Source organism: Cataglyphis hispanica, chromosome 11 (assembly GCF_021464435.1).
Source record: "Cataglyphis hispanica isolate Lineage 1 chromosome 11, ULB_Chis1_1.0, whole genome shotgun sequence".
In the NCBI taxonomy this organism is placed as follows: Eukaryota; Metazoa; Arthropoda; class Insecta; order Hymenoptera; family Formicidae; genus Cataglyphis; species Cataglyphis hispanica.
Window position 1 is genome coordinate 534,290 of NC_065964.1, and position 15,155 is coordinate 549,444.

The 15,155-nt window shown below is 28.6% G+C and overlaps 1 protein-coding gene across 1 annotated transcript; it reads right to left on the minus strand.

The window, feature by feature from the left end:
- Positions 1 to 10,269: 10,269 nt before the first annotated feature.
- LOC126853016 (zinc finger protein 830) lies at positions 10,270 to 13,299 on the minus strand. The gene is given in 5 exon segments (XM_050598396.1): positions 10,270 to 11,327; positions 11,497 to 11,666; positions 12,004 to 12,255; positions 12,258 to 12,465; positions 12,824 to 13,299. Coding segments are annotated over 5 exon segments (876 nt in total). The 5' UTR covers positions 12,928 to 13,299; the 3' UTR covers positions 10,270 to 11,185.
- Positions 13,300 to 15,155: the final 1,856 nt, after the last annotated feature.

Here is a 15,155-nt window from a genome sequence, read left to right on the forward strand (position 1 = left end):
AACAGTGGAAAAGATTTCAATGTCGAAACGATGATCGATGACGAGCTCGAAATTTCTCGGTTAGATCGACTGCATCGATCTCTGCTCGTATCTCTCTCGAAAAGTGCGAAATTAAAAACAAGGCATATTGCCAGATTTATTAAGATGGTGCCACGCTTTGGTAGTAATTAAATATAGAGATAGGATTATATATATAAGAGAAGGTTTGGATATTCTTTCTCAATTACCCATAATGTGCAGAGTACACAGTCGCACAATTGACAATCGACAGCAGAAGAATATAAACAAAATTATATGTTATTGGCTCCTGCGCCTCCGCTCTAGAGATTATTCGCAATACATTATGGATATTTGAAAAAAATTTATGTAGGCTAAGGGAATATCTTAACCTTTATACATATAAATATATATAAATATATATATATATATATATATATATATATATATACACATCTATATATTCAAAGTAAAAAAAGAATTTTCCAAATTTCAGAATTATATATACAAGGTGAGGCATCTAAAAGACCACCCAAATAACTCCCACAGTTTTGGAGAAAGGAGAAAATGTTTGAAATAAAAGTTGTATGGTATAGGGGGAGGAAGAGGGGGCAATCTTGTGGAGATAAACATTTTTTTTTAAGAAGTACTTAGGGGAGTTGATGTATATATAAAAAAATAAGTAAAATACATTATTTCATTTAAAAAAATAAAGATTAATAGTAAAAACATAAAGTAACATTTACGAAATAATTCGTAAACTATTCACTTTTTGGCCCTTCTGACCCTTACAATTTTTTGTGCTAAATATTGTGAGAAATCGATTTATATAAATCGATTTCTCAAATCGATTTATAAAAAAATTAAGGTAGTTCTATTAAAAAAAAATTAAGATGACCTTCAAATCTCCTAAGTCCCTCCTAAAAAAAAATGTTTATCTCCATAAGATTTCCCCGATATCATACTACTTTTATTTCAAACATTTTCTCCTATCTCCAAAACTGTGGGAGTATTTAGGTGGCCTATATACACACACACACGCCACCCACACACACACACACACACACACACACACACACACACACACACACACACACACACACACACACACACGCACGCACGCACGCGCACGCACGCGCGCACGCACGCACGCACGCACGCACGCACGCACGCACACGCACACGCACACACGCACACGCACACACACACACACACACACACACACACACACATATATATATACATATATACATATAAAAAATTATAAAATTTTAAAAATTTTAAAAAAGCTTAGGAACTTTTTTATTTTAGAAACTTTAAAATAAATAAATTAATTTTTTTTTTCAGTTGATAGTTGTATATTTTGCGACACAGTGTAGCAAACATCCACATTAGACATCATATGGATTTATGGTTATTGAATTTAACGAATAATGATGTAGCAAAAATAAATGATAAAAATCGATCATATGTATTATATTTATATTAATATTTTTCTCTTGTTAATCTCATGTATGTTATTATAATACTTTATTAGAATCACTATTTAAAGCATCATAGTAAGGCACTTTTTTAGAATATTTACGTCATAAAAAATTATTTCTTTTATATTCTTGCCAAATTAATATCGGATTCGAAAATAATTAAATACGCGATCAGAATTTGGACTCAATACTCATAGAGGAATACTCGGATATTGAAAAGAAATTCATCTTATTAAATACATACATGTGTATATCGAATTCAATGCTGATACAACATCAGCAATGATGAACACAGAATTATATAACAGATCGGATTTATTTATAATTTTTTTTATTGTAAATAAATGAAATAAGAGAAAAAGAATTTCAAAAATTAACGGATATTAAGAGATATGATTCTTTAAAAAGTAACGGCAAAAGTAACGGTAGTTTGTAATAATCTCTAAAAAAAATGCATATAATACATACAAAGTTCTAAGATATATTTTATAGGAATATATTGCCAACATCTATAAGAGTTTTGTCTTTTGTTACCACTTTTCTTTTTTATAACTCCTTTTTTCTTTATAACACAAACTTGAATGTTAACACTCAAATTTGAATATTAAGCACTCAACTTTAACACTCAAAGTTGAGTGTTAACACTCAAATTTGTTAACCATCTAAGTTAAGTATTTTTCCATAAAAATGATTTTACGTTTAAAACATATCACTCTAAACGTGCTTCTTATATTACATTATTAGAAATAGCAATATACATATATTATATATATAACAATGTACGTGCGTATATATGTGCGTATATGCGTTTATCACGTCCAAGAGAAACATGCTTGATTTATATCAAATATCTGACGTTATATGAAAAACAAAAAATTTTATAGAGCGACCAAAAGCATTACGATTATACACACAATTATATACAAGTTTAGACATGCAATTTTATACGAATATCTTATTAATCGCACAAGATTTCTATCAAAAGCTTGCAATGTTCGTATGTAATATAATCATATATAAGAATATATGAACAACACACTCCAGCACGATTATATCTCAGTAATTAGTGCCTGCGCTATTGCATTTATAGCAATTTATAGCACCTACTAGCTTTAATTTTATCAATTAGGTACTTATTACGAGTACATATGTGTGTATATATATATATATATATATATATATATATATATATATATATATATATATTATTACGAGTACATACGTGTGTGTGTGTGTGTGCGTGCGTGTGTGTGTGTGCGTGCGTGTGCGTGCGTGTGTGCGTGTGCGCGTGCGTGTGCGTGTGCGCGTGTGCGTGTGTGTGTGTGTGTGTGTGTGTGTGTGTGTGTGTGAGTGTGTGTAAGATGTATAATGTGTGCATACACACGCATTCACACATTGCGGAATGATCTATAAAATTATAAAATATTTTAATAGATATGTGTATGAATACGCACACAATATATAACGATTATTAGTTAGCACTATTTATATTATATATAGATTATTTTTTTAATATCTAGCAACTGTCTCTATTCTGTGATCTGTGTGCAATACATAGCTGCGATTATTTTCGCAAGCATTTTGATTATTATTTTTGTTAATATTTATTGTCACATTATTATACTGTCACTATTACTATTATTATCATTATTATCATCATTAGAATTGCTGTTATAATTCTTCGCAAACGATTCATTTATTATTAATATTATTGTTTAATTATCTGCGTTTAAAGAACTTGACCCATTTTTATATCAACATATGTACAAATATATATACTTCAAATTGTAAAGTATCAGTGAAGAATTAAAAATTTTATAGGCGCATTGATCAAAAACCTTGCCGTTCAGTTTAAAAATCTTATAATATATTGATTTGGGAGATATACTCATTTTATTATCTATATTTGTAAAATGTCTTTAATTATTGACTTTATTTTTATTTAATAATTAAAAATTACATTTGAGAAATCTTCGAAAATCTACTCAATTTGTTCAATGTTTTTTCAGAAATTAGCAATTAATTTTTTGCGGATTTTATCGAATATTATTAAATTCGATTTTTTTTCTTTCAATCAACAAATTATAAAATCTTGATTTAAAAGTGTTTGATGTATTTATTGTAGACGGAGAGAGAGAGAGAGAGAAGTTTCAAAATGTTACACATTATCTTCAAATGAGGAATTTATTGCAAAAATGTCACCGATAAATTCCTGCTGGTTAACATCAAATGATTTGAATTATTCACGATTGATCACAAAGATTTGATATATAGTGGATATTATTAATGACATTTAAAAATTTTAGATTTTTTAATCGTATTTAAAATATGCCGTCTTTAATTTATTTAATGACTGATCTGGAAAATGTAGCAGCTTTGCGTAATACCTTCTGTTGCGAGATTAACTCAGATGTTGTATATGCATATTATCAGATTATTCAGATTGTGCTAACAATAAGTAGATTAAATTAAAACAACATTATACGTCGCATAATGGAATATAAGAATCTTAATCGGAGATAGGTTTATATCAATTCTATTCAATGACGATGAGAATTTGGCTTTCCGAGTTTAACAACACAAATGTCCAAAAGACGTCCGGATGTCCTTTGGATGTCTTTTGGCTATGTTGTTAGGGGATAGTGTGACAAAAAAATGATTTTTATAATTATATAGTTAGTTAATTATAGCAGATAATTATTATTAATTCTTTATAAAAATTAATGTATGAATGGTGACTGTACGCAGATAGTCCAGGATGGGCCAAGTTCTTTGTTCTTTTTCTTTGTCACTTTAACAAATATCATACCATCCAGTGGATTCACATTTGGGGGTCGAAAAAAACACTATTATTAATATTTTTAATGTAAGTGCACATGTATACAATGAAAGAAAAGTATTATTGTCGCGTGACTCCTTACTATAAGGGATAATATACGCGCATGATATGTATGTACGAATATCTAACAAGACTAAGTTTAATGCACAAGACTATGTAATTAATAAAATAGATTATATATCAAATTGCGACGTCATCGGAACAATTCAAAAACAAAATTCGGGGAAGGTTTTTGTTTCAGAATGTTCACGATTTCGGGCGATATTAATATTATATAAGCATAAATTATCTTTATAAGTTCAATTTGTATAAATATTACAGCATATTCCTCTCCCATGATCTATCTATAATCACATAATGATCTATATAAAGATGGATCGCGCGACGATAATAAAACGATAGCGAGCAAATAAATTCTCTGTTTTTCTTATAAGCTTTAGAAAATATATAATTATCTATTAATTAATATAGGATATAATTGAAAGCTTTGAGACGCGATACAGAACTATATTCTAAGTACTTATTCGATATCACTTATAACAAATATATTTATGAGCAAATTTTTGCACAAATTTTTCTCTCCGCCCTTATAAACAAAGAAAGAAACAAAAAAAAAGGTAAAAAAAAGCTAAGAGCTGGAACAGTGTGCCTATTCTCTCTTTATTACTTGAAGACGCTCACTCACTTTAATGTATAAGTCTTTGTCTAATTCTACAACAAATCACTAATTCTACAAGTAAGAAACTAAGTCACATGTTTTGCACACTACGATCATTTTTCAGCAAAAATGTGATGGTAATATAAGAAAGGTATTTTCTAAAGTGCTGATACTTTATAATATTGGTCTTATGCACTATAAGTGATTTTCTTCGTTGTTTGACCGATTTGTTTATTTGATAAGTCGATAATAAATATAGATGAATATAACATGTAATTAAAATTTTCTCTTATTAGAATTAATTTCATTTTATATACCAATTCTCAAGTATATTATAATTAGATAGTTTTGAATTTTAATTATTAACTCCCGAATATATAATTATTCACTAAGCAATTCATAAATGGGAGATTAGATGTTAGTAGTTGTATGCATTTGAAAAGTGTTTGCATTACGCATTATCGCGTGTCAAGCCAATCCATTGTATTAATCAACAAATCCCGTAACTGTTGAAACAGTTACGATCTCGTTTCAACGACCAAATCAATTACAATGGGAACTGTAGATTAGCATGCTTGAGATTTTCTTAATATCATGAGGAATAGATAAAGTGAGAGTGCAACAAAGAATGACGTGATCCAAATATAGGGGAAGTGTTTGGATCATCGTTTGTTCTCCCAAAGAATGTTCAATAGAAAGGTTTCAGCGTGACAAAATGGCAAACTATGCAAATAATCTACAATTGTTCATTGACCAATATATAGAGGTATATAAGAGAAAAGTTATCATAGAAAAGATGAAATTAGCGATATTTTAATTGAGGTATGTAAAATTTAAAGAATTTCTGAATGAGATTTTTCTATTCGATTCACTTTGATCGATTAGTTTCGATCGATCGTATCTTGCAGGCGTCCCAATTGTCGTAAACGCATAAAATTATTGTTATTCCGAAATTAGATAGTACAATGTCCACACAGCACAGAATATTACAGCAATATTGTAACATTGCCGCAATATTGCTGCTGTATGGGCGGCGATCATATTATCATCAACAATACGATTTTGCAAAGAAAGGCAATAGAGATGATCAAAGTATATATACTTAAACGATGATCATTTTGATGATAAATGAGTAAGCAGGATCGACGGTATTTTTTGATAAAAATAATTAATGATCCTTAGAAAATTTATCAACTTTTGCGAATCCTGTCAAAGGAGCATTGATATTGTCATAATATTGTACTTATATATATATATATATATATATATATATATATATATATATAAATATCAATTAAATTACATAATTATTGTATAAGTCGACAAAATAAATGCTTTTTTCTTACGTATATAACGATAAGATTTATAATCTGAGCGCTAAAATTGCTAGCTCTTTAAAAACTATGCGGTTTATGTATATTAACATATATTCTATTATTAAGCTTTTGAGAATCGCATTAAAATTCATCATATTATACAGAGTATTAATTATTACTTAGTATTAATTATTAATTATTAATTATTACAGAGTGTTCCAAAGCATTCTAAACAATAACGCTCGTGAGCAGGTAGAACACAGTAAACTGAACAGAAAAGACCTGTACCATTTTTTTCTATAATATATCTTAATAAAGGAGTTATTATAGTAAAACCTGGCCAATCATCGCTAACTTTTAGTCGGACGTGAACAGCGCGCCTGGTGACCTGGTAATGTGCGTGAGTGCTCTGCTGTTACGGCGGTACACCACTACCACTACCACACGTCCGGCTAAAAGTTGGCGCTGATTAGCCAGATTTTACTCAATAATAACTTCTTTATTAAGCGTTATAGGACAAAAATGATAAAAAACTTTTCTGTTCAGTTTATTGTTCCCTATCTGTTTACAAGCGTTGTCTAGGACGCTTTAGGACACATTGTATATATGTATAATATGATGTATAATATGTAATATATTATGTATATTCTTAAAATTTATGCTTGTATTTATATATTATTGTTTACAAATATTTCTATTTGTTTTATCGTTATTTGAGTAACAGATTGTCAATGATACTGATGAAGTATTGCGATTATAACTGTGAGTATAACTTTTTAACAATACATGTTTAAAATAATAAAAAAGATAATTATATATATATAGATCTTTTTTGACACTATATATATCTGTACTATATATACACAAGGTGTCCCACCAAATGTAGCTATCTCTTTTTATCTTTTAAACTTAAAAGAGATAAACCATAACAAATATACATATATCAAATTAAATGGTTCAAACTGAACTCTATTGTGAGCATAATGGTTACTTCCAAAAACTATCTGTGTTAAACGGAAAAATATGCATAATTATTTTATAATAATGTGAATATTTTGATATGATAAAAGTTGTAGCGCTGTTTGAAACGAATACAACTATATATGATATAATGTAAATATTTTACAAATTATACGAGTTTTATTGATTTGAAATATCACAGGCGACGTCCATCTTTTCACTGCCCTGTAGTCGTCTTCTGACTCCTGTATTAGAGATTGACATATGTCATGTTGTCATTTGATCATAATGTTCGATCCGAAGTTGGCCATATCATGGCTATACCAGGGCTGAAAATGAAAAGATAGACGTCGTCCGCGATATTTCAAATTGATAAAAACTAATATCTAAAATATTTACATTACATCGCTGTATTCGTTTTAAACAGTACTACAATTTTTTTCATGTCAAAATATTCATATTATTATAAAAAAAATATGCATATCTCTCCATTCATTAACAGAGATAGCTTTTGGAAGCAACCACTATGCTCACAATAGAGTTCAGTTTGAACCATTTAATTTGATATACATTTGTTATAATCTCTTTTAGTTTAAAAGATAAAAGTAGGTGGCTATTTTTGATAGGGCATTATGTATACAGGGAATCTGATAATAATCGCTCCACCCGTAATATGCAGATAGAGCGGATTAAACCAAGCAGGAAAATCTTTTACCATTTTTTGTATAACGCTTAATAAAAGAATTATTATTGAGTAAAGTCTGGTCAATCATCACTGATTTTTAGCATGACGCACGTCGGTGAGCCGCGCGCTTGGTAATGTGCGTGAGCGTTCAACTGTCACAACGTATATATTATATATATATACGCTATATCAATCGCATCACCCCTTGTATGCAAGTAGAGCAGATAAAACTGAGGAGAAAAGTCCTGTTCCATTTTTTTCTATAACGCTTAATAAAAAAGTTATTATTCAGTGAAGTCTGGCCTATCATCGGCGATTTTTAGCCGCACGTCAGTGAGCCATAGTAACTGAGCGCTCACGCACACTACCAGGCGCACGGCTCACCGACCGTTAAAGATCGGCGATGATTGACCAGGCTTCATTCAATAATAACTCTTTTATTAAGCATTATAGAAAAAAATGATACAGGACTTTTCTTATCTGATTATATATATATATATATATATATATATATATATATATATATATACAGGGTGTCCGGAGTCAATCGCATATATATAATAAAATCTTTATTAACTTTGTTTATCCAAAATATTTCTGTTATTTTGAGAATAATATCTTGCATGTATACATATAATTTGAGCATCTATAAAATATCTCTCCTTTATTTTTTAAAATGCGAAAAGACTTCAAAGGAAAAGATTGTGCGGCATGATAACTAGGGCCTCTATTTGAAGCGTCATTTCTGAAGGCATTTTTGAATGCTTGAATAAATGCAGAAACACGGGAAAAATAATAAAAAAAATTTTTGTCCAATAGTTTCCAAGATATGCGATTTTAAAATTTTACAGTTTTAATGTGGCTTTTTTGTTATAAAATAAGGAAAAATAAAGTTTGTTTACGTTGCATTTGTGTAAAGCAGATGAAAAAAAAGTGTCTGTTTACATTTCCAAGAACAAAACTCCACTTAACGGTGATCATCATTTGTCCTTGTTTAACTTTCGAGAATAAAGTTATCAAATTATCAAATAAAACTATAAAATGTATGAATACTTCAATAAATTACATATAAAAGGAAAAGTCATTGTACATATGAAAATCATTTAAAATACCAATTTACCCATTTCACATTTAAAATAGATTCGAAAAACTCATTTTATATTTTGCATTTTAAATTATATTTTTTAAAGTATTTTACAATTGGCATTTTAAATGCAATTAGAAAAGCATTTTACCCAGCCCTGGATAAGTGTTGTTTATAATTTTTTGGTAAATATAAAGTGGAAAGTTGTGAAACTCATTTCGCATTAAAAAGTATATGCGTGGAGGTAGTATGTTCCGCTCCTCCCCCCCTACGGGGCGGGGGGAGGGGGTCCACTATCAAAAAATTAGATACATTGATTTGCTTTGAACTTCGCTTTGCGTGGAAAATTGTAAACCCATTTCACATTAAAAAGTATATGCGTGGAGGCAGTATGTTCCGCCCCTCCCCCTACGGGTTGGACTTCACTATCATAAAATTAGACACACGGTTTACGTTGAACTTTGCTTTGCGTGCAAAGTAGAAAAAACCCAAAAAGTTTTGTCTCTGGTCAAAAACACTTTTTTTCCACATCTACTTTACACAAATACGTAAACAAACTTTATTTTTCCTTATTTTATAACAGAAAATGCAACTTAAAACTGTGAAACTTTAAAATCACATATTTCGGAAATAGTATTTTATGATCTCTACGTGACTGACAATGAGTATCAAAAATGCAAACATATAAAGTATGGAATGTATGAGAACATATAAATTATGGAATAATTTATGATAAAGAGATGAGTAAAGAAAATTTCAACAAACAAATATTCAAAACAATTTCCATTTAATTACGATATATTTTTGTAGCTGATGATAAACTAATCTCTGCTCTTAGTTATGTCCATTATTATCAGAACAGTTGCTTTTTTGACACAAAATAATTTTTTTATTTGACGTCTCTTTGTATTTTAAGAAATAATAGAGATATTGGAGTGTTCTAGATCTAAATGCTCACATTAAATGGGACATCCAATGCATAAAATTGCATCAATGTATAGATAGTATTGATCTAAACATAAATGCAGATTTACGCATTTAAGAAATAAATATGATTTTGGAATGCAGCGTGGACAGCAACAATAATTACAAGCAAAACTCACTTATTGATTGTACTTAGTCACATTCGTACTTATTACAATCTCATCGAACAACTATAATATTGCATAATCTAAAAGCTATCAAATGAGAACGATAGATTGATAGAAGTATTTAAGAAATACAATATGATTAAGTACTGGCTATATAATATTCTCTTCCTTTTATTTTCAATATTTTATAAACAATAGCATATGTGTGTGTGTCTGCAAAATGAAAGCAGATATTATTAAATTTATCGCGTTCAGCAGAGAAAGTCATTCATTAGCAATTGAACGTGATTGACTTTTACTTTTGAACCAATGTCGAGTGTTACAAGATGATAACTGGCAATGGACGCTTTCTCTGCAGAATCTACGGCTATTATATAACCTATCATTGTAATTACTTATCTATATTAATTTTATTAGCTTAGCATATGTCTTATATCTTTATATTATACATTTCATATTATATATAATTCTCTTACACAACGATTAATAAAAGTAATCTATTTCAATGTATCTAAAACTTTATTATATTCTGATTCTTCAAATTCATTTTAATAAAATCTTATATTATGATACACACTACACACTAAGAATTACATAAAAATTTGATCTTCTTTCTTACAATTAGTAAATATTTTAATCATTTAGAGTTAGAGCAGTCAAATTAGCAAAAGAGACAAAGTTTGCATATCATCAGAATATTAAGTAAAATAAAAAATCTAGCTGTATATATAAAGCTAAATAATTATACAAATAAGAAAAAAGCAAACAAATATAACAAATAGAATTTTTTTTTAAGTAAAAAATATTTAATGCAAAATTAATTAGAGATATTAGTATTTCTTTCATCGGCTATGTAACAAATCATTTTAAGACATAAAAGTTCTATAATATATATTTATCATATATTATATATATTTATCATTTTTATAGCAGTATTTTTATGATTAACGAAAAAGTTGCAATAAAATATAAATGTAACAGTTTTGTAACTTTAAGTAAATAATTTTCTTGTCAAGAAAATATAGAATATTTACAAAATCATTACATACATCAGTACATACATAAAAGGTTTTATTTATATGAATTTTTTGCTCGCCAATCAAGAAATTCCTCAAATTCTGCTTCATCACTGCTTAATACATCATCATCAATATTTTCTTGCTTTCTATCAGTACCTTGAATTTGTTCCATGTGTTTTGCAAGATCTATTACCCTTTAATAAAAAAAATCAATTAATAAAAAAACTGTGTATATAAATGTGTATATATATATATACAAAATGTGTGTATATATATATATATATATATATATATATATATATATATATATACACACACATATATTTTAAATATTATTTTCCCATATTGGAATATTGAAAATACCGTGACCAATGCCTAATTTGCTCCTCAATTTCATCCAATTGCCTTTCTGTTGTTGCTTCCTCTTGATCATCAGCAATAATTTGTGCAGATTGAGCAGTCTCTTCTTTAATTTCTTTTTGGAATTTTTCCCATTCTTCTTCAATCGGATCTTTATATTCAACGTTACGTACCTATAAACAAAAAAATAATTGAATTAGTGGAAAAATAAATAGTAATTGAAGAAAAATAAAATAGTAAATTGAATATACTATTGCACTTTAATGAGACAATAAATTGAATATTTAATAGTTTTTCTAATTCATATATTTTTATTTTATTTTTATTAATATATTTTATAATTTTTATTTATATATTAAAAATATTTCTTATGTTATATTAATATTTATATAAATATTTATATAAATATTAAATATAATATTTATATAAATATAAATTTTATTTTGTTAATATAAATTTTGATAGTATATAGATATACATATTGCTATATTTACTTTATTTTAATCTTACTTTAGCATCCATTACTGGATCATCAAAAAATCCTTCTGGAAGAACAGTTGGATTCGTATCTTTTATTTTCTCTTCTTCTATGTCCTTATATTTTATATCTGCGGTACTAGTTGCAGAATCTTTGCTTTCATTTTTTTGCATAGATATACTATTTATTTGTTTCAAATTATTATGAAAAAAATCTATTGATAAGTTCGACTTTGTTTGCACTTCTGACAAGTTGGAATTTTTTAATATTCCTCTTATTTTTTTTTAACAGAAATATCTTGAGATGGAGAGAGAGATCTTTTAAATGGTAAAATATTTGATGACCTTGTAGAACTTTCTGTTTCCAATTTGGTTGTTTTTGCTAATGTCACATTTTCCCTATGTATTTTAGAATATAAGTGAACAGGCCAAACTGTTTCACTGCGTACAATCGATTTGCATAAAATGCACATAAGTTGATCTGAATCTGTATATGTATTTATCAGTTAAGAATATTTTAATTAATTTTCTATAAGAATTAAATTATATACTAATATAAAAATAATAAACTATTTATAAAATATATTATAATTAAAACGTCTGTGTGAAATTTATTTTTGTATTAATTCATTTATTTTCATAATTACATCAACTTAAAATTTTAATAATTATTCATATCAATCAAGGTGCGAAGAACCACTATTTACCATTCATAGTAAAATTCTCAAAATTCTATAATTGGAGTTAAATAATAAGATATCATAATAAAAAATCATATAATAAGAATGTATGATTGTTTTGAAGATTAAAAATATTTCTTTTTTTATTTTTTATAGATTTACAAAAAGGATATTTTGCTAATGGCGAATCGATCTTTTTATTTATGCCGAGTTTTTTCTTCTGCTCCGTCATTGCCTTACGCAAATCATCTTGCGTCAATTTTCTTTTTAATGACATTTTCACTCGATTATATCACTGCATATAATGTAGTGTTTTTTTGATGTAGATATTTAACATGCCATCAATCAAGTATTTGTTTTTTGGCTTTTTTGACACTTTTACTTTTTTTTTCTTTTACTTGGGCACCATTGATTTTATATTTTCTCATATAATTTTCTTTTCCCGATACAAACAATGTATCAAATAATTTGTAGGTTATATTTTCATCAATCATATACGGTGCGTTCCACTTCTCACATAATGCATAGGGTGTTTAAGTAATCGGATTTCCATTTTCCAATTGAATCGAGCAGTGATACTCAATCTAGAGAGAAGCCTGAGAGCAGCTTTCCCGGTGTTTTTCGTACGTTAGCTCTCGGTCCTAGAGTCCCTGTAACAGAGTCTGGCCAAGTAATAGCAACTTTTGATTCGTCCGTCATTTTTTTTGGCAACTCCCGCTGATATTTGAATGGAAATGGCAATATATAACAGTAAATTGTACACAATTGAAATTAAAAATATACGTAGTAAAAACAATATATACATAAGAATTTCTATAGTATAGGAAACGTGTGAAGAGGCAGTTGAGTAAGAAAATAAAAGGAAATAAAAAAAAATAAAGAACAAAAATATTATAATAGTAATTTATTGTATTAAAATATTTATATTTAAAAATTTTATAAAATACATAATAAACTATGTAATAATAAAAATATAGAACATGTAATGATAAACAAAACATTTTTTAAAATTTAATAAATTATTGAAAAAACAAAGGCATATTAAGAAAAAATATTATGCATAGCCATAGATTTGCTATCATACCTACATTTACTAAGCATGGTATTTTTCTTTTCATAAATATGTAAACGCAAAACAATAAATCTTCTGATAATTTCGGAATATAATTTATGACAATTTAAAATGTGATCAGCAGGAACATTGTAAAATTTAGATATGAGAAATGATTTAAAATTTATATTATCTAAAAAATATTTAGAATAATGTCGGAATTGTTGCAAAAAGGTGCAGCACACCCACCCATTTTGCAGAATTATTCTTCAAATATATTCTGATCACAATTCAGCTTTCCATATGTAGCCATATGTAGTAGCAGCAACACTGTCATGCGCATGCGTTCGTTTAGAGTAAGATGGCGTATATTTCTATCTCTCTCGCAAAATTTTGCCAAAACTGCCGTTGGCCAGACTCTGTTACAGGGACTCTAGGACCGAGAGCTAACGTACAAGAAATACCGGGAAAGTCGCTCTCAGATTTCTCTCTGCTGATATTAATATCATAGACATATAGGGTCTGTTTGTTTTAGCTGAACTGGCTGCACTAATTCAGAGTTTATCTTTTTCTTTCCAATACGGAGAGAAAAAGATAAACTCTGAATTAGTGCAGCCAGTTCAGCTAAAGGTCGTTCTACATTAGTCACAAACAGCTGAACGCATGAATGCAAGCAGCGCTATTTTCAGTCGTAATGTAGTCGCAAATAACAATCGCAAGGTTTGACCAAATCCAAAATTTGCGTCTCTGCGATTTTGCGACAGCCAATGAGCATCGAGCTCCGCTGTCATGTGTCTATTTGGCTTGTTTGTTTGTCGTGTTCTGATTATAACCTACAAAGTTATTGGTAAAAAATTTTATTTTTATAATGAGTGATTTCAAATGTAATGAAGATGAGAATGCAAGCGTTTATGAAGATGAAACAGATGTGGATGAAACAGATATAGAATTAATAAGGATCTTAAAAAATAACCCGGGGCTCTGAAACAAGAGTGCTTTTGTAGGCATTTTCGATTTTACGACTGTAATGAAGAAGGCGCTAATCGCAAGACTTTTGTGACTAGCGACAATATGGATCTATGATCGATTACTCGCGACTAATGTAGAACAACCTTAAAACGAACAGACCCATAGACTAGACTGAGCGTTGCGATAGCTTCATGAAGTTAGCCGGTCAACATTCACTTTTATAATTTTTTTTTTTATAAATCGTTTGTTAGTGATTGTTGGCCTAATTACAACGTTTGTTGGTTAATATTTTTTTCGAAAATACAAAAATAAAATTTTCTGTGAATTTTGACCGGCTAACTTTATAGGGTTCGTTGCGATAGATGAACGGACGCTCGCTTAGAAAGAAAGGTACTACATGAAAAGTTTATGTTTGTCTCTTTTGGCAGAGCCGTCAAAATACAGTTGCAAACCCTACACATAATTTTTTTATGAAATAGTTAACA